The 21,409-nt window shown below is 48.1% G+C and overlaps 1 protein-coding gene across 14 annotated transcripts in view; it reads left to right on the top strand.

Annotated features, from left to right (window-relative positions):
- SCRIB (scribble planar cell polarity protein) overlaps positions 1-3,739 on the top strand; it is a 201,415-nt gene extending 197,676 nt beyond the window's left edge. For all 14 annotated transcript variants that reach the window (XM_069732145.1, XM_069732154.1, XM_069732146.1 and 11 more), the window contains one exon: positions 57-3,739. In XM_069732145.1, coding sequence (XP_069588246.1) covers positions 57-232 — 176 coding nt within the window. In that variant the 3' untranslated portion in view covers positions 233-3,739. The remainder of the gene's footprint in view (positions 1-56) is intronic.
- The last annotated feature ends 17,670 nt before the right edge of the window (positions 3,740-21,409 follow it).

Below are 21,409 nucleotides of genomic sequence, written 5' to 3'. Positions count from 1 at the left end.
TCGCACCGTGTCGTCAGTTCCCATCAACTCACGCTCGCTTTCTTCCCCCTTTGCAGCGCCGTACACCTTTGAGGAGGAGGACCAGAGAGAGGCTCTGGAAGATTTTGGGGAGGAACAGGACGGCCTCCTCCCGGCCCCCAATACATCAGCACTGGAGGAAGTGGCCAATTACAGCAACAAGCGGAAGCTGCGGCACACCCGGCGGAGCCTCGAGACCGCCGTTCCCACCTAGAGGGTCTCCCTCAGCCAGCACTGTGAACACTCACTATACACAGACTGCACATGCGGGGCCGCCGCCGAATACTCTGCCCCCCGCAACACTGAGCCAGGCACGGACCACTTCCATCAGAGACACTGTGATACCAGCCGTTCACCCGCCGCTGATTTTTTTGGGTTTTTGTGCTTTTCCCCGCTCGGTGAAGGGACACGCTCTGACTCCAGCTTCTGGTGCGGCCATTACTTGCTCTTTTCCTGGTGGCAGTTTCACAATCTCCGTGTGGTGGATGGACGACTTGAAGAAACCGTCAGTCACTGGCTGTGTAGTGTCTGATAACCAGCAGCGTCGTCACCCCAGGTCCACGGAGTGGGGGCGCTCTCGGCCTTCTTACTGACTGTTCTCATTGGACTTTCAATCAGATGACCGAAAAAAAAGAAAAACACTTTGTTTTGTGGAGGGGCGTGGATTGCAGTATGAGACCTTTGTGTGTATGATGATTTGGGGGCTCTTAATGCCATTTCCTGCTGAGAATCGAGGTGCATGTGATTGGGTGAGGGCCTCAGGGCGTTTCTCGATGAGGACCGAGGTGCGTTTGACTGAGTGAGGACCGCCGGGTTGTTTCTTGATGAGAACCAAGGTGCGCGTGACTGAGTGAGGACCGAGGTGCGTGTGGCTAGGTGAGGACTGCGGGGATGTTTCTCGGTGGGAACCGAGGTGCATGTGGTTGGGTGAGGACCCCGGGGCGTTACTTGGTGAGAACCAAGGTGCGTGTGGCTGGGTGAGGACCCCAAGGGCGTTACTTGGTGAGAACCAAGGTGCGTGTGGCTAGGTGAGGACTGCGGGGACGTTTCTCGGTGAGAAGCGAGGTGCATGTGGCTGGATGAGGACCCCAAGGGAGTTACTTGGTGAGAACCGAGGTGCGTGTGGCTAGGTGAGGACCCCGGGGGCGTTTCTCAGCGGGAAGCGAGGTGCATGTGGCTGGGTGAGGACCCCGGGGGCGTTACTTGGTGAGAACCAAGGTGCGTGTGGCTGGGTGAGGACCCCAAGGACGTTACTTGGTCAGAACCAAGGTGCGTGTGACTAGGTGAGGACCCCAAGGGCGTTACTTGGTGAGAACCAAGGTGCGTGTGACTGGGTGAGGACCCCAATGGCGTTACTTGGTGAGAACCAAGGTGCGTGTGGCTAGGTGAGGACCCCAAAGGCGTTACTTGGTGAGAAGCGAGGTGCGTGTGGCTGGGTGAGGACCCTGGGGGCATTTCTCGGTGAGAAGCGAGGTGCATGTGGCTGGGTGAGGACCCCGGGGGCGTTACTTGGTGAGAACCGCAGCGGTGTTACTTAATGGGGGCCGCAGGGGCATTACCCAGTGAGGACCGCGATGGCTGTTGCCAGATGAAGGCCTCAGGAGGCATTACCTGGAAAAGCCTGAGGTGGGGTTTTCAGGATGAGGGCAATTGTGCAACTACCTGTTGATGGTGGTGACTCTGAAGCCGATGTACGGCGTGTCCGCGGTGGGATTACCGTGTGCTCCGATTATCAGACGGCAGCCTTTGTGGCCATTACCAGATGTAGGCACCAGTGGGCTGGTGGTAGCAGGAGAGATTACGTAGGCGTTCGCTTTGGAGAGGAACTACCGAGCTTGGTCCTCGGATGGTATTGTCTGACTCGGGGGAGCATTGCCAGATGGCGGACGCGGGGGGGCATTGCCAGACTGTGGTCTCGGTGGGGGAACATTGATAGACGGCGGTTTCGGGGGTGGGGTGGGCAGTAGCTTTGCTTTTCCAGTCTATAGGAAGCAGTGTTGGGGGCCCATTGCCCGGCCCTTGGTGTTTTTAGAGGGACTGTTTTTAGGGTGGGTGTTTTTTAGCCCGTGTTCGCGGACACTGATCTCTGATTTTAGAGCTTCTCGTAGACGAGTCTTCCAATAATGGTGATATATATCATTTTATTTTTTTTTTATATTTTTTATGGGGTCCAGGATGGAGGTCACAACGAGGTGAGCGTGGCTTGTACAGGTGTGTGTGTGACTGGGCGAGGATGGTGACCGTGTCGGGTGTGAATATTTATGGGTGACTGAGTTTATTTATAGTGTGTGAGTGCAGCTGGCGATCTCCCTGCCTTCCCATAGGGCGCTGGGGCCCTGGTCACTGGCGGTGGGGCCCGGCGTAGTCCGCGGGGGATGTATGGTGTATTCTGACACCAGCTGCTGATCATGCCCTCCCGCCGCAGATGTGGCAGACACTGCCCGCATGATGCCAGCATGGTCAATGCACTGCCCCCATCCTGGGGGGTGAGGATCAGGATATGGCCTGTATGGGGGGGGGGGGCACTTTTTGCAACACTATTAAACAATACATTAAAGTTATTTCCAATCGACCGTTTTGTGTTTCCAGCACCGATGTGTTTCCATGGTAACAGACTACAAACAAGCCCTACGTGTTGTCTGTGGCTTACATTCCCCGGGAGGAGCCACGGCATCAGATTTTGCTGCGGTTGTAGTCTGTAACCATGGAGACGCGTAGCTCTGCATAGGAGCTGTGGACACAGAACGAGTGCAGACAGTGAGGCACTAACCACACAGATGGCACGAAGCGAGACCACACAGGCAGAAATGCTGGCAAGTTTAGGCCGGTGCTTACTGTCGGCCATTGCTCTTACACTGCCGCCCGGCACAATTGTTTCAGAATTTCAGGAAATCTGCCGCCTTTTGGCATCGCCGTTATCCTCCCCCATAGCAGGACCATGTGATGTGGCGCTGGGGTTCCTTGAGGGGTGAATTTTGCCGCATTTTTATTAGTAAATTTTCCCCATTGTTGCAAAAGTATACACATCCAATAAATCGTCCCCACTGGTCAGCCAGGGGGTGCCATGGTGTCCATTAGGGGTCACTGCCGGCCGCCCCCAAGTCTCATTCTTCGAGAAACTTTTCTTACCTTTCTGGAATGTTTGTTTTTTTTCTTGCTCCTCATCCAGGAGATGTACAACTCCAACTCTCACTATGCGTGCTAAGGTCTGCTGGGAGTTGTAGTTTTACTACCCCACTGTAGTAGGGCCAAGATAGCAGCCATCACTTATACCCCTCCCCCACAATCCACGGACATGATTCCTCTGCTCGGGGCCCGCACCATTCACCTCCGTATGTCACTATGGGGCCACAGCAGGAGGTCGGTCGGAGGGCGGCAGCCGCGGGGGTCTGATATCATTCATGTTGCCCCCCAGGATCATCCCCACACCCAATGCCGCCGCTGAGGCGAGAGCCGCTGCCCGCGTGGTGCCTTATTGCAGCCATGGACCAGGCAAGTGAATGACGATGGGGTCTGAAGTTACCGACGTCTCTTCTGGGGGTTTTCTATGAATTCTTATTACTGAGCCTCTCGTATTGGGGTGATGTTATGGGGTCTCTCTCGCCTCTTCTTGGGCACTAAGCGCTGGAGGCGTCGGGCGCCGAGGCTGTAACTAGTGATATTTGTACAACCAAAGAACTTTATTTTGTGGCTCACAAACAATAAAGTTTACTTTACATTACATCGCTGCTTGGCCAGTCTTTGGCCACTATTCTGCTGTTACATTGTGTCTTATCCTCCAGAGCTGCACTCATGATTTGCACCACGTCTGGACTGTGTTGGCCCAGGCTATGCAAAAGAACATACTGCACCAGGGCAGCATTTCCATGGCTAACAGATTGGAGATGATGGATGTGAGGGACGAGGGAGACTCCATTTTGGATTCATGAATTGAAAATTCCGGAAATGTGGCCCCACTCTTGGGAAAAGCACACAGATTCCCACCAGAGCAGGACTTATGTCAAATGGCCAGCGAATTAGAGGCCACTTGTTAATTGAAGGCGAGGAGGAGCAGAGCTGGGACCACCTGCTGTCTTTTGTGCAAAGCAGCCCACATCCTATCAAATGTCCGATATTCCACCAGAACCCTGGGAGCTCCCTGCACGCACCCCTGCATCTCATACCTCTCTAGCTGTCTCGGATACTGAGCTATGGGGACTGGCCCTCCAAAACCACTTTGCCAGCCCAAGTTTGGACTCTGTATTGGTCCAGCTCCAATCAACCCGTTGAGACATCAGTCTTCCTGTTTGGACCTCCCTCTGGGAAGTTATGACACTTCCCAGATATTGGGAATTATTTCGGCTAGGAGGTCAAGGGAGAAATAAATACATCCCAAAGGGGAGGTGGCGAATATAGGAGGGGCAAGATAGGGGCTAAAAGCTACACACTTTTAGCCCCATCTTCGTTCTGCCTTGGAAACCACGTCGCGTTACGTGTGGAGACAGACCAGGAACTAAGGACATACTTGTGGACTCAGCGCTACGCTAGGGCCACATGCTATAAGACACGGTAATGGGACAGATACAGCTAACTGCTATTCCCAACCCGTACCCTAATTTTAATCTGTACCTCTGACTGTAATATCTGTATACATTTGCAGTTTGTAGTGCAGCTTTCGGCAATTAATGATCAATTAATTTTGGGCTGCTCTTTTATCTCGAAACCTAATCTCCCACGTCCATGAGTCCGGCTAGTCCTTATACGCTACCTGGGGTTGGTTTGTGACCCGATATAGGCTTGTTAACAGACCAGGCTTATATCTAGCGAGGAACTGGTGGCAGCATAACGTTCTGGTGTTATTGGGGTTCCTGCCTGGCAGTGATGGGTCGGGGATAGAGATATATATATTATTCCTGGCCTGAGACTGGTGACATATTCTGCCCTCACTGCAGAGTGCCCCCGATAACCAGTATGTGACAGGGCAGCCTTTTTTTACCCCTAGCTTGCCCCTCCCATATTTGTCACCTACCCTCTGGTTGGACTGAAATCTCCTCCCCGACCTCCTAGCTGAAATAATTCCCAATATCTAGGATGGGTCGTAACTTCCTAGCGGGAAGTCCAATCGGGACGACTGAGGTCTCAACGGGTTTGTTGCGGCTGGACCTATATGGAGAGTCCAAATTTGGGTCGTCTAAATGGTTCTGGAGAGCCAGTCTCGATAGCTCTGTAATAGGGACAACTAGAAAAAGATAAGGGGTGCGTGCAGGAGGCTCCCAGGATTCTGATGGTATATTGGACTTAACCCTGAAATGCACGGTACTCTCATAATTCATCTCTAGGTGTCGGTGACACTCGGTCTAGAGCTTCCGTTGAAAGCTAATTGATGTTGGCCGCCTTGCACAAAAGAACAGGTGGTCCCAGCTCTGCTCCTCCTCACCTTCATTAACACGTGGCCTCTAATTCTCTGGCCATTTGGTGAAGTTCTGTTCTCTTGGGAATTGTGGGAGGGGGGGAGCCACAACCCTGCTGTGAAGGGAGATGTCTGGTTAATCTATGGAGCCTGAATTAATAAATCCAAAATGGAGTCTCCCTTGTCCCTCACACCTCCTCTCCTACAAACTTGCCCAATAATGATCACAGATCCGCACTGTGGCCGATCTATGTTCTTTTAGGTACTTGATCCCTACTAAACACGATATTTCGCTCCTGACTACCCAAAAGACACAATCAGGAAGATGGTAGAGGAGGGGCAGGAGAGGTACGTCAGAGTCTGGAGGAACGTCTGGAGGAACGAGAGCAGCTCACAGAAACTGACCGTGTACCAGAGTCTACAGAGAGACTACAGACTGGCCCCATATCTGGAGAAACTCTCGGACCCCAGAGATCGCAAGATCCTGAGCCGATATAGACTCAGTGCCCACAGTCTGGCCATAGACAGAGCCACAAGCCCAGGGAGGACAGACTGTGCCTACACTGTAACCTGGAGACCCTGGAGGATGAGACCCACTTCCTGCTACACTGCACCAAATACCAGGCAGTGAGGGACACTCACTTCAGGAAACTCCGATCTCTTCCCGGATTTCAGCTCCATGAAGGAGGAAGAGAAAACATATATCCTGCTGGGGGAAGAAGAGAGAGCGGTGGAGATATCAGCGCAGTATGTGAGCGCGTGCCATAGACTGCGAGAAAGACAATCATGATATGTCATGGACTATAGCCCCCACCCTGCACCCCATCCATTGTCCCCACAGTCCCTACTTCCTACTGAACTCGTGCTTTGGCAAAACTAATGTTTATTTAGTCCTGCCAATAAAGCTTCTTTGAATTGATAGCTACTATAGAGCGGACACTATACAGCTCTGGCAAAAATTAAGAGAGCACTGCCCAGTATAAAAATCCGCTTCTCTCCATGTCTGAGCCGTTCCACTCCAGTAGTAAGGTAATAGCACGGCACTCTGTATATAGTGAGGTGCACGAATAGGGTACCAATCCCAATATAAAGTAAAGAAATCCGGCACTCTCAATTCATATGCAAAAAAAGTTTGACAGCGTTTTATTGATCCACTGTGACAAATAATATGTTGACGTTTCGGCCAATACCTAGGCCTTTATCAGAACTATTTGTCTTCCAGCACGTTGTGTGCCCTTACTCCTTATGCACCAATATGCGGCATCGTATGTTACATCACTTGTCCAGCGATCCATATACTCTGAAGACAAATAGTTCTGATGAAGGCCTAGGTATTGGCCGAAACGTCAACATATTATTTGTCACAGTGGATCAATAAAACTCTGCCAAACTATTTTTGCATATGAATTGAGAGTGCCGGATTTCTTTACTTGACATTCCATTCCAGTGTCAGTTGAATTCCCACCAGAGGACGCCTCGTTCTACTTAATGAGCTTCTGATTAGGTGATCACCTGAACCAAATCTTATTTAATGAGGGAAAGTATAAAAACCCTGCTGTGGTGTTCACAATCCTCCTGCAATAGGACAAGCTGGATGGCAAAACAAGTGCTAGGAATATCCCAAAAGTAATAGGAATGAAAAAATAATGTTTAACCATGCCAAAGGAGAGGAAAAGAAAAGTCTTGAGTGATGAAAAGAAGGGCTCAATTCTGGCTTTACTAGCAGAAGGACACAGTGAGCCTCATATTGCCTCCAGGCGGTCCATTACAACAAGGTCAAGCAGCAGATATTAGGGACAACGAAGCTACAGAGCGGCAGAGGGCAAAAACGACTCCACTGACCGGGATGACCGCCATCTTATTGGAATGTCACTCAGCAATAGCAGGATGACATCAAGTGACCTACAAAAGGAATGGCAAATGGCAGCTGGGGTGAAGTGCACGGCAAGAACAGTTCATAACAGGGTCCTAGAGGCAGGACTCAAGTCATGTAAAGCTAGAAAAAAGCCTTTCATGAATGAGAAGCAAAGGAGAGCCAGGCTGAAGTTTGCCGAAGACCATAAGGCTTTGTGCCCACGTTGCGGATTTGTGTGCGTATTTTTGCTCTCAGATTTTTAAAAATCCGCAGGTAAAACACACTGTGCTTTACCCGCGGATTTACCGCAGTTTTTGTGCGGATTTCACCTGCGTTTTATCACCTGCGGATTCCTGTTGAGCAGGTGTAAAATGCTGCGGAATCCGCACAAAGAATTGACATGCTGTGGAAAACAAACCGCAGCGTTTCTGCGCGGTATTTTCTGCAGCATGTGCACTTCAGATTTTGTTTTCCATAGGTTTGCATAGTAATGTAAACTGGATGGAAAACTGCTGCGAATCTGCAGCATCCAATCCGCTGCAGATCTGCAGGCAAATCTGCAACGTGTGCACATACCCTGAAGATTGGACCATAGTGGACTGGAGTAAGGTAATCTTCTCTGATGAGTTTAATTTTCAGCTTTGCCCAACACCTGGTCGTCTAATGGTTAGACGGAGACCTGGAGAGGCATTCAAGCCACAGCGTCTCGCACCCACTGTGAAATTTGGTGGAGGATCGGTGATGATCTGGGGATGCTTCAGCAAGACTGGAATTGGGCAGGTTGTTCTTTGCGAAGGACGTATGAATCAAGCTGCACACAATCCTGGAAAAAACAGTTGATTCCTTCTGCTCAGGCAATGATCCCCAACTCTGAGGACTGGTTTTCCAGCAGGACAATGCGCCACGCCACACCGCTAGGTCAATCAAGGTGTGGATGAAGGACCACCACATCAAACCCCTGTCATGGCCGCCCAATCTCCAGACCTGAACCCCATTGGAAACCTCTGGAATGTAATCAAGAGGAAGATGGATCTTCACAAGCCATCAAACACAGAAGAACTGCTGACATTATTGTACCAGAAGCAGTGTGAGAGACTGGTGGAAAGCTGCCAAGACGCAGGAAAGCTGCGATTAACAATCATGGTTATTCCACAAAATATTGATTTCTGAACTCTTCCTGAGGTAAAACATTAGTATTGTTGTTTCTAAATGATTATGAAATTGTTTTTTGTGGGTTTTGTTTTTTTTTTGCAGTATTTGAGGTTTTCAAGCAATGTTTTGTTATTTTGACCATTTCTCATTTTCAGAAAATAAATACAAAATTTATTGCTTGGAACTTTGGAGACATGTTGTCAGAATAGAATAAAAGAACAATTTACATTTTACTCAAAAATATACCTAGAAAGAGAAAAATCAGACAAACTGAACATTTTTGCAAGAGCTGTACATGTACATCCTACTGAGGAAAGGAGGTCAAGAGCGCCCCTCAGTGGGGAAATACTATAGAGCTGACACTATACATCCTAATGAGGAAATGATTGGGCTCATTTTACTCTATGGATCACATTATACTGTATAGAGTAATATATGGGGCCCATTATACTGTATGGAGTAATATATGGGGCCCATTATACTGTATGGAGTAATATATGGGGCCCATTATACTGTATGGAGTAATATATGGGGCCCATTATACTGTATGGAGTAATATATGGGCCCATTATGCTGTATGGAGTAATATATGGGGCCCAATATACTGTATGGAGCAATATATGGGGCCCATTATACTGTATAGAGCACTATATGGTACCCATTATACTGTATGGAGTAATATATGGGGCCCATTATACTGTATGGAGTAATATATGTGGCCCATTATACTGTATGGAGTAATATATGGGCCCATTATGCTGTATGGAGTAATATATGGGGCCCATTATGCTGTATGGAGTAACATATGGGGCCCATTATACTGTATAGAGCACTATATGGTACCCATTATACTGTATGAAATATGGGGCCCATTACACTGGAGTAATATAAGGGGCTCATACTGTAAGGAGTATTATATGGGGCCCATTATTCTGTATTTCTGTATAGTGTAATATATGGGGCCCATTATACTGTATGATGTAATATATGGGGCCCATTATGCTGTATGGAGTAATATATGGGGCCCATTATACTGTATAGAGCACTATATGGGGCCCATTATACTGTATAAAGCACTATATGGTACCCATTATACTGTATGAAATATGGGGCCCATTACACTGGAGTAATATAAGGGGCTCATTATACTGTAAGGAGTATTATATGGGGCCCATTATTCTGTATTTCTGTATAGTGTAATATATGGCACCCATTATACTGTATGGAGTAATATATGGGACCCATTATACTGTATAGAGCACTATATGGGGCCCATTATACTGTATGGAGCATTATGTGGGGTCCATTATACTGTATGAAGCAATATATGGGGCCCATTATACTGTATGGAGTAATATATGGGGCCCATTATACTGTATGGAGTAATATATGGGACCCATTATACTGTATGGAGTAATATATGGGACCCATTATACTGTATAGAGCACTATATGGGGCCCATTATACTGTATGGAGCATTATGTGGGGTCCATTATACTGTATGAAGCAATATATGGGGCCCATTATACTGTATGGAGTAATATATGGGACCCATTATACTGTATAGAGCACTATATGGGGCCCATTATACTGTATGGAGCATTATGTGGGGTCCATTATACTGTATGAAGCAATATATGGGGCCCATTATACTGTATGGAGTAATATATGGGACCCATTATACTGTATAGAGCACTATATGGGGCCCATTATACTGTATGGAGCATTATGTGGGGTCCATTATACTGTATGAAGCAATATATGGGGCCCATTATACTGTATGTAGTAATATATGGGGCCCATTATACTGTATTGATTAATCTATGGGGGCCCATTATACTGTATTGAGTAATATATGGGGCCCATTATACTGTATTGAGTAATATATGGGGCCCATTATACTGTATGGAGTAATCTGTGGGGGCCCATTATACTGTTGAGTAATATATTGGGCCCATTATACTGTATGGAGTAATATATGGGGCCCATTATACTGTATGGAGTAATATATGGGGCCCATTATACTGTATGGAGTAATATATGGGGCCCATTATACTGTATGGAGTAATCTATGGGGGCCCATTCTACTGTAGTGAGTAATATATGGGGCCCATTATACTTTAAAGAGTAATATATGGGGCCCATTATACTGTATGGAGTAGTCTATGGGGCCCATTATACTGTATTGAGTAATATATGGGGCCCATTATACTGTATGGAGCACTTTATGGGGCCCATTATTCAGTATGGAGAAATATTTGGGGCCCATTTTACTATATGAAGAAATAGACTGTAGCGCAGGCGTCTCTGCCTCCTCTCCCCTTCCTCCAGCAGAGATGCTAGTTTACTCACTACTGTGACTCCTGTCTCTTCCAAAGGCCGTTCTAACAGCAAGTCTCAACCTTGGCATCCTCCCAAGAGCCTATGCAAGTGTAGCAGGTGACTATGGCCAAGCATAGCCAGGCGGCCCGTCGTATCGAGGGTAGGTGCTTCTATTGTGGCACTTCCGAGCATGTCATCCGCTCCTGTCCTGAGACACCGGGAAGCTCCAGAGCCTGAGGTTTGTTGGAGAGGCCACTCTGGGCAAGAATTAGCCCTCTCCATCACTGTCTCTGAGAGTAGCTGTTATATGTGGCGACATCAGTTTGGTAGAATCAGGCTCGCATGGAGTGATATAAGATCCTGGTCCAACGTCTACAGGATCCGTTGGTGATTTTATCGGTGCATGGAAGACCCCTCTCCGAGACCATCCTTTCCATTACCAAACCTGTGGAGTTGCGGGTAGGAATGTTGCACTCTGAGAAGATACCTATTTATGTGCTGTCCAGCCTGTCTCAACCTCTGCATCTAGGTCTGCCATGGCTGCAAAACACAAGTCAATCATGGACTGGAAGTCCAGAGAAGTAATCCGCTGGGGTCAAATCTGTCACGAGATTTGCCTTGCTTCCATTTGTCTTGCCCGACCGCCGACTTCTCCTGCTAATTTGCCTGGTTTGCCTGCAGCATATTGGACGTAGGCGGATGTCTATGACAAAAAGGAGGCTGATACATTGCCACCTCATAGGCCGTATGATTGCCCGATTAATCTCCTGCCTGGCACATCCACTCCACAAGGCCGACTCTATCCCGTCAAAGGCTGAGATCCGTGCCATGCCCGAAAATATAGAGGAGAGCCTTGCCAGGGGATTTATCTGGAAATCTTTCTCTGCGGCTGGAGCAGGGGTCTTTGTTAAAATGGACGGTACTCTGCGACCCTGCATCGAATATAGTGGTCTCAATCAAACCACGGTTAAGAATATGTATCCCCTGCCCCTAATTTCTGAGCTGTTTGATCACCTTAAAAGGTTTAGAGTCTTCACGAAACTTGCCATATGAGGGGCATATAATCGTATTCGAATTCTCCATGGAGACTAATAGAAAAAAGCCTTTTACACCCGAGACGACCATTACGAGTATCGCGTTATGCCATTTGGACTTTGTAATGCCGCAACCATCTGACAGAAAGTGGTTAACGACATGCTCCTCTACACGTGAGTGGTAGTGTACCTAGATGACCTCTTGGTATTCTCTCCTACACACAGGAGGGACATTCGTCATGTTCTGCTGAGGCCAAGAACGAACTGTCTGTTCGTCAAGTATGAAAAATGCGTCTTCGAGCAGACCTCCCTTGAGTGCATCATTTTCTGAGACCGGCCTGAAAATGCATCCCAATAAGGTATCCACCGTTCTGAAGTAGCCCCGTCCAGACGGTCGTAAGGCTATTCAGCGTTTTTTCGTGGGTTCTGAATTACTATCGCCAATTAATACTACACTTCTCCTCTCGGACCGCTCCTATTTCTGTTCTGACCTACAAGGGGGCAAATCCTAAATAGTGGACTCCAGAAGTGGAAAATTCCTTTGTATCTCTCAAGCAGGGCTTCTCCTTGGCTCCTGTGCTGCACTGCCCAAACCATAATAAACAATTCTTTCTGGATGAGATCGCTTCTTCCTGAGGAGCTGGTGCCGTTCTTACTCAGAAGTCTTCATCTGGTAGCGTGGTGAATGCAATCACACTATTGGCAATAGAGAACTGCTCGCGATCATCCTGGCTCTGGAAGAGTGGTGATACTTGCTTGAAGGAGCGTTGTACCTTGTGGTTATATATACTGATCACAAGAACCTTGCCTATCCGCAGTCTGCACAGCGACTTAACCCTCGACAAGCCAGGTGGACTTTGTTCTTCCTTCGCTTCAACTTAACTCTACATTTTCGGCCGGCTGATAAAACATCAAAGTGGAAGCCCTCTCCAGATCCTTCCAGGCCTCCGACCAGGAATAGAAGCTTAACCCCATCATTGTGGAGCCCTCCAAGACAATTGTTGTCGCTCTGTTGAACTTTTCTCATATTCCCTCATATTCCCTCTGGTAGGACATGTAACTGAACCAGATAGGAGACTGGCTTTGCTCTGGGGTCACTCCTCTAAACTGGTGGGCCATACTGGACAGAAGATAATGTCTTTCCTCATTTCCCAACACTGTTGGTGGCCAACTCTGCACAAAGACGTCGCTGATTTTGTCTCGGCCTGCTCCTTGTGTGCCCAAAATAAGAAACCAAAGTAGCTTCCAGCCAGTCGCTTACTTCCTTTGGCATCATCTTGCTATGGATTTCATCACTGATCTGCCAGGAGCTTATTAATCTGGGTTGTTGTGGATTGCTTCTCCAAGATGGCTCAAGATGGGAAAGGAATTTATTCTACATATTTTCCATCTCCATGGTCTACCGTTAAACATTGTCTCAAACAGAGGCTTCCAGTTTATTTCTCATTTCTGGAGGGGTTACCTGTAAGCTACTGAATGTTACCTTGGATTTCTCATCGTCCTACCATCCGCAGTCCAATGGCCAGGTGGAACGGGTCAATCATATCCTGAATAATTTCCTCCGCTTTGTCGATGCTCACCACAGTGATTGGGGAGAACTCCTGCTTTGGGCCAAATTCTCAAACAATAATCACATCAGTGAATCCTTTGCTAAACCTCAGTTTTTTGTGGTCTGTGGTCAACACCCTAAAATCCCGTTTCCTGTGTCTACCACCTCAGATATTCCTGCTGTTGATTCCCTCGTCAAGAGTTTTTCGGAGATCTGGGAGGACACCAAGTCATCCTTATTAAAATCCTTTGAGCGGATTGCAAGAGACGTCTAGATACGCCTCTGTTTCATCCTGGAGATAAAGTCTGGCTGTCCGTTCAGTACATCAGTCTCAAAGTGCCCTCCTATAAATTGGGTCCACTCTAAATTGGTATCTACAGAACCTACAAGAAACAAAATGAACAAAAACCCTGCTGTAACTAAATAAGTAAAAAGCAAAAGTGCATTTAAATGATACAGGGTTCTTAGTAATACTGTTTTTGATCAAAAATAGCATAAAAGCCATTCCAGCGTCGACAAGGTGACCCTGATCGTGACGGTCCTACGCTGCCTAATATTAAAAACCTTACCATGTGTCAGAGTTGACCTCAGTGTGTGAATAAGGGCAGACAAAAGGACCAGGTCCCAATCTATGGACACCAGTCTGGAGAAACCTTTAAATGTAATTTCCAGCTCAGGAGAGAGAGGCCACACAGAATGCAAAAATACAAAGAAAAAAAACACAAAAATTGAGCTGGGGTGCTCAATTTTTGTGTTTTTTCTTTGTATTTTTTGCATTCTGTGTGGCCTCCCTCTCCTGAGCTGGAAATTACATTTAAAGGTTTCTCCAGACTGGTGTCCATAGGTTGGGTGTCCACTGGTTGGGGCCCGGTCTTTTTGTCTGTCCTTAATCACACACTCAGGTCAACTTTGACACATGGTAAGGTTTTTAATATTCGACATCGTAGGACCGTCCCGATCAGAGTTACCTTGTCGAAGTGGAATGGCTTTTATGCTATTTTTGATCAAAAACAGTATTACTAAGAGCTCTGTGTTATTGAGATGCACTTTTGCTTTTTACTTATTTAGTTACAGCAGGGTATGGAGGACTATGCGGTGCCCATAATACTGTATGGAGGACTATGTGGTGCCCATAATGCTGCATAGAGTGCTATGTGGTGCCCATAATACTGTATGGAGGATTAGATGAAGGGTATTATACTGTATGTTGCATTATATTGGGGCCGTTGTACGGTATGGAACATTATATGGGGCCATTATACTGTATGGAGGACTATGTGGTGCCCATAATACTGTATGGAGGATTATGTGGTGCCCATAATACTGTATGGAGGACTATGTGGTGCCCATAATACTGTATGGAGGACTATGTGGTGCCCATAATACTGTATGGAGGACTATGTGGTGCCCATAATACTGCATGGATGACTATGTGGTGCCCATAATACTGTATGGAGGACTATGCGGTGCCCATAATACTGTATGGAGGACTATAGTGTCTGGTCCTTATTGATAAGTCTGCAGTCACACTGTGCTGCGAGGATTCGCTGGTTTCTGAGCTATTGTACAATAGATATCAGTCATGTAATGTAAGAAGTGACGTCTTTGTACTTTACCTGTATTTCTTATAGGTGAATCAGGAATCGTGGTTGGTGTTAAAGTGGCCACTGAGACTATCGCCCAGGGCCCACGAAAACCTGGAGCCGGACTTCATTCCATCCTCTTCCGGTTCTGCAGCGGGAGTGGATGATGAGTGCAGTAATACAAAGTTATCACCACACTAGCCCCGATCCTTCACGGCCGAGGCGTCTGCTGCCCTGGGCCACCACAAGCCGTGCGCTGTGGTCAGGACCCGGGCACATGTGGTGGGCAGAGCTCGGCCACATCTCCTTCCAGATAAAATCTTCACACTTTTCAAACAGTTTGTGGGGGCCGATGTAAAGACTCCAAAAGTCCCCAAATCTTTCCACAGGTACAAGTGGCCCCAACATTCTCCACCACTTCACCTTTACGACAGAACTCTGGGAAAGCTTTGATTAATCAGAGCCAAAGGGTTGTTGTTGGAGAATGCAGCTCTTGATGTGACTGGAGCATGGCACGAGTGTGACACCCTCGGCGGCACAAGCGTGGGACAACCTCGGCAGCACTGAAGCGAAGTGCTCACAGTTACTCCAAGTCTCATCTCATTAGAAAGCTGCAGACAGATCCACATAATGTTTACTTTGATATAGCGCTAACATATTCCGCAGCACTTTACAGTTTGCTCACAATCTACATCCCCCATCAGTATGTCTTTGGAATGTACATCCGCATGTATCATCTGCAGCACCACATGTTCTGGCCAGCAGAGGGCGCCGTCACATACCTGTCTATGGCAAGAACTGCACACAAGGAGACGCTGACACGGGGTGCAGGACAACGACACTGACACTCAGGGTGCGGGACATGACTGACGCTGACACTCTGGGCGCGGGATAACAATGCTGACATTCTGGGTGCGGGATAAAAACGACACTGACACTCGGGATGCGCGACATGACCAACGCTGACACTCGGGGTGCAGGATAACGACGCTGACACTCGGGGTGCAGGACATGACCAACGCTGACACTCGGGGCGTGGGATAAAAGCGACGCTGACAACTCGGGGCTTGGGATAACGACGCTGACATTCCGGGTGTAAAATAAAAACTACGCTGACACTCGGGGCGTGGGATAACGACGACGCTGACACTCGGGGCGTGGGAAAACGACGCTGACACTCGGGGTGCGGGATAAAAACGACGCTGACACTCGGGGCGCGGGACAAAAACGACGCTGACACTCTGAGCGCAGGATAAAGATGACACTGACACTCGGGGCGCGGGATAAAAACAACGCTGACACTCGGGGCGCGAGATAAAAACAACGCTGACACTCGGGGTGCGGGATAATGATGACGCTGACACTCGGGGTGTGGGATAACGACGCTGACACTTGGGGCGTGGGATAATGATGACGCTGACACTCGGGGTGCGGGATAATGATGACGCTGACACTCGGGGTGTGGGATAACGACGCTGACACTCGGGGCGTGGGATAACGATGCTGACACTCGGGGCGTGGGATAAAAACAACGCTGACACTCGGGGCGCGAGATAAAAACGACGCTGACACTCGGGGCGCGAGATAAAAACGACGCTGACACTCGGGGCGCGAGATAAAAACAACGCTGACACTCGGGGTGCGGGATAATGATGACGCTGACACTCGGGGTGTGGGATAACGACGCTGACACTCGGGGCGTGGGATAACGATGCTGACACTCGGGGCGTGGGATAAAAACGACGCTGACACTCGGGGCGCGAGATAAAAATGACGCTGACAGTCAGGGCGCGGCATAACGACGACGCTGACACTCGGAGTGCGGGATAACGACGCTGACACTCGGGACGCGGGATAAAAATGACGCTGACAGTCGGGGCCCGGGATAACAACACTGACATTCTGGGTATGGGATAAAAACAACGCTGACACTCGGGGCGCGGGATAACGATGTTGACACTTGGGGCGCGGGATAAGACAACGCTGACACTCGGGGCGTGGGATAACGATGCTGACACTCGGGGCGTGGGATAAAAACAACGCTGACACTCAGGGCGCGAGATAAAAACGATGCTGACACTCGGGGCGCGAGATAAAAATGACGCTGACAGTCGGGCGCGGCATAACGACGACGCTGACACTCGGAGTGCGGGATAACGACGCTGACACTCGGGACGCGGGATAAAAATGACGCTGACACTCGGGGCGCGGGATAACGACGCTGACACTCGGGGCCCGGGATAACAACACTGACATTCTGGGTATGGGATAAAAACAACGCTGACACTCGGGGCGCGGGATAACGATGTTGACACTTGGGGCGCGGGATAAGACGACGCTGACACTCGGGGCGTGGGATAATGATGCTGACACTCGGGGCGCGGGATAACGACGCTGACACTCGGGGCGTGGGATAATGATGCTGACACTCGGGGCGCGGGATAACGACGCTGACACTCGGGGCGTGGGATAACGACGACGCTGACATTCGGGGCCCAGGATAACAACGCTGACATTCCGGGTATGGGATAAAAACAACGCTGACACTCGGGGCGCGGGATAACGACGCTGACACTTGGGGCGCGGGATAACAACGCTGACATTCCGGGTATGGGATAAAAACAACGCTGACACTCGGGGCGCGGGATAACGACGCTGACACTTGGGATGCGGGATAACGACACTGACACACAGGTCATTCTCACACTGACATTGGGTGGGACTATGAGTCATTTTTCTGCTTCTTAGAATGTCTGGAGCCCCTAGTTAGGACAGGGAGAAGGCTGCAGAGTTTCCTGCTGTCAGTTCTCCTCTTCCGCCATTCCTTCCCCCTGCCCCTGGGGGTAAACACTGGCGCTCCCTCCCAGCTGCCCAGCCGCACCCAGTATACAACCTGTTGTCCCTGTTACCAGGTAAACAACACAGTTGGCTCCACCCTGGCCCTGACTTAACCCGTCTGCTGCTGGAAGGCTCCTCGACCACAATATCTAAATAAAAAATATTCCAAGTTGTAGCACAAAAATATTCCGGAGGGCCGGCTTACAGGAAAACACCTGCAGAAGAAACCCCCCACACCTACTGGAGAACCTCTGTACAGAAGAAACCCCTCTACTAAAGAACTTCTCTACAGGCTATCATCCCCTCCCCCACTTACTGGAGAGCCTCTATACCTGAAAAAACCTTTACAAAAGAAGCCAATCCCCCACTTACTGGAAAACTCCCCCCCCCCCCCTCTCCCTCCCCTACAGGGGAATACGCGTCATCCGTATGGCTTCCGTACGGCGATTTTCTCTCGCAGGCTTTCAAAATGGACATATCATGGATCCATCGGCTCAAATTCTTAAAAACATATACAGTGTATATACAAAAATATATATATATATATGTCAGTGAGACACACATATATATATTTCATACAGCGCTAGATAGCAGAAAAGCCGGTAATTCAATTGCCGGCTTTTCCTATCTCCTTCATAAACCCGACAGGATATGCGACAATATATGTGGGAAAATATTCTGAAAAGTTCCCAGGCTCGAGTTCATATGAGTTCATCCAGCAGGGGGCGCATCACCGCGACTCGAGGTAACTATAGTACATTCCCCTGCATTCCATTCATTCACCAAGTTTTACAGTCAGGAGCAGGGCTGCATTAGCAGAGCTCCTGGGTGTAAAATGATTTAACCCCTTCAGATGGATTTACAGCGTGGGACAAGACTGAACGACGGAAGGTATGGAATATTGTTGTTTGTTTTTTTTTTTACTTTGTTTCAGGTGACAAGGGTCTTCAGGTGGATTAAAAGTATAATAAAATATTAAAACACCATGTGTCTTTATTTCATTAAAATAATTTTTAATAATGTGTTTGTGTGTTTTTTAACCATTTCATACTATTGGATTAATAATGGATAGGTGTCATAATTGACGCCTCTCCATTATTAATCTTGCTTAATGTCACCTTACAATAGCAAGGTGACATTAACCCTTCATTACCCCATATCCCACCGCTACACGGGAGTGGGAAGAGAGTGGCCAAGTGCCAGAATAGGCGCATCTTCCAGATGTGCCTTTTCTGGGGTGGCTGGGGGCAGATGTTTTTAGCCGGGGGGCGGCAATAACCATGGACCCTCTCCAGGCTATTAATATCTGCCCTCAGTCACTGGCTTTACCACTCTGGCGGAGAAAATTGCGCGGGAGCCCATGCCAATTTCTTCCAGGATTTAACCCTTTAATTTAATAGCTAGAGACCCCAAATTTGACACAAAGACACTTCTTACATTGCTAAAGAGGAATATGTAATAAAAGAAAGGATATAAGATGGTTTACTGTATGTAATCATGTCTCATATCATGTCCGGTTTGTGAAGGAGATAGGAAAAGCCGGCAATTGAATTACCGGCTTTTCTGCCATCTAGCGCTGAATTAAATGTGTGTCTCACTGACATTATATATATATATATATATACACCTACACTATGTGTACACATTTATTTTATCTATTCCAACCTGTCAGTGTGATTTTACTGTACACCGCACTGAATTGCCGGCTTTTCTATAGAACACTGCTGCGTATTTCTCGTAAGTCACACGCATGGTCCATGTGTAATCCGTAATTTTCTCACCCCCATAGACTTTCATTGGCGTATTTTTTCTGCAATACGCTGACAAACGCAGCATGCTGCGATTTTCTACGCCCGTAACATACCGTATATTACAGATGCGTAATATACGGCAGATAGGAACTGCCCCATAGAGAATCATTGGGCCATGTGCAATGCGTATTTTCTGCGCTCATGTCCGTAAAACCCGCTAGTGTGACGCCGGCCTAAAGGAGAATACCCCCTACAACAGAATGACCCTTACAAGAGACTACCTCCTACAGGAGAAAACCCCCTACAAAAGAAGACATCATCTGGAGAAACCAACCCCCACTTACTAGAAAACTCCCCCCTACAGGAGAATACCCTGTACAAGAGCATACCCCCTACAGGAGAATACCTCCTACAGGAAAATACTCCCTACAACAGACTACCTCCTACAAGAGCATACCCCCTACAAGAGAATACCCCTTACAGGAGAATACCCCCTACAAAAGAAGACATCCTCTGGAGAAACCAACCCCCCACTTACTAGAAAACTTCCCCCTACAGGAGAATACCCTGTACAAGAGAATACCCCCTACAAGAGAATACCCCCTACTGGAAAATACCCCCTACAAGAGCATACCCCCTACAAGAGAATACCTCCTACAAGAGAATACCTCCTACAAGAGAATACCTCCTACAAGAGAATACCTCCTTCAGGAGAATACCCCCTACAGGAGAATACCCCCAACATGAGAATACCCCCTACAAGAGAATACCTCCTACAAGAGCATACCCCCTACAGGAGAATACCCCTTACAGGAGAATACCCCCTACAAAAGAAGACATCCTCTGGAGAAACCAACCCCCCACTTACTAGAAAACACCCCCCATACAGGAAAATACCCTGTACAAGGGAATACCCCCTACAAGAGAATACCCCCTACATGAGAATACCCCCTACATGAGAATACATACTACAGGAGAATACCCCCTACAAGAGAATACCCCCACAAGAGAATACCCCCCACAAGAGAATACCTACTACAGGAGAATACCCCCTACAAGAGACTACCTCCTACAGGAGAATACCCCCTACAAGAGAATAACTACTACAGGAGAATACCCAGTACAGGAAAATACCCACTACAGGAGAATACCCCCTAAAAGAGAATGCCCACTACAAGAGAATACCTCCTACAGGAGAATACCTCCTACAGGAAAATACTCCCTACAACAGGCTACCTCCTACAAGAGCATACCCCATACAAGAGAATACCCCTTACAGGAGAATGCCCCCTACAAAAGAAGACATCCTCTAGAGAAACCAACCCCCCACTTACTAGAAAACACCCCCCATACAGGAAAATACCCTGTACAAGGGAATACCCCCTACAAGAGAATACCTTCTACAGGAGAATACCCCCTACAGGAGAATACATACTACAGGAGAATACCCCCTACAAGAGAATACCCCCGACAAGAGAATACCCTCCACAAGAGAATACCTACTACAGGAGAATACCCCCTACAAGAGAATAACTACTACAGGAGAATACCCAGTACAGGAAAATACCCACTACAGGAGAATACCCCCTAAAAGAGACTACCTCCTACAAGAGAATAACTACTACAGGAGAATACCTCCTACAGGAAAACACCCCCTACAGGAGAATACCCCCTACAGGAGAATACCCTTTACAGGAGAACCCCTCTACGGAAGAACACACCCTAAAGGAGAACTACTCTACAGAATATTCTCTCTACACGTGAACCCTTCTACAGAAGAATACCTCCTCAGGACCCCCCTTCCACCCACCCTCCTCAAAAGTAGAGCAACTTTGCAAGATAAGACCCACTATAGGAGAACCTTCAGGAAAACCCCTCAAGGAGAACACCCCCTACAGAACACCCTCCTCTTCTACAG

This window comes from Ranitomeya imitator, chromosome 6 (assembly GCF_032444005.1).
Source record: "Ranitomeya imitator isolate aRanImi1 chromosome 6, aRanImi1.pri, whole genome shotgun sequence".
In the NCBI taxonomy this organism is placed as follows: domain Eukaryota; kingdom Metazoa; phylum Chordata; class Amphibia; order Anura; family Dendrobatidae; genus Ranitomeya; species Ranitomeya imitator.
Note: the sequence above shows the minus strand (reverse complement) of the source record. Positions and strands in the feature narration are given on the sequence as shown.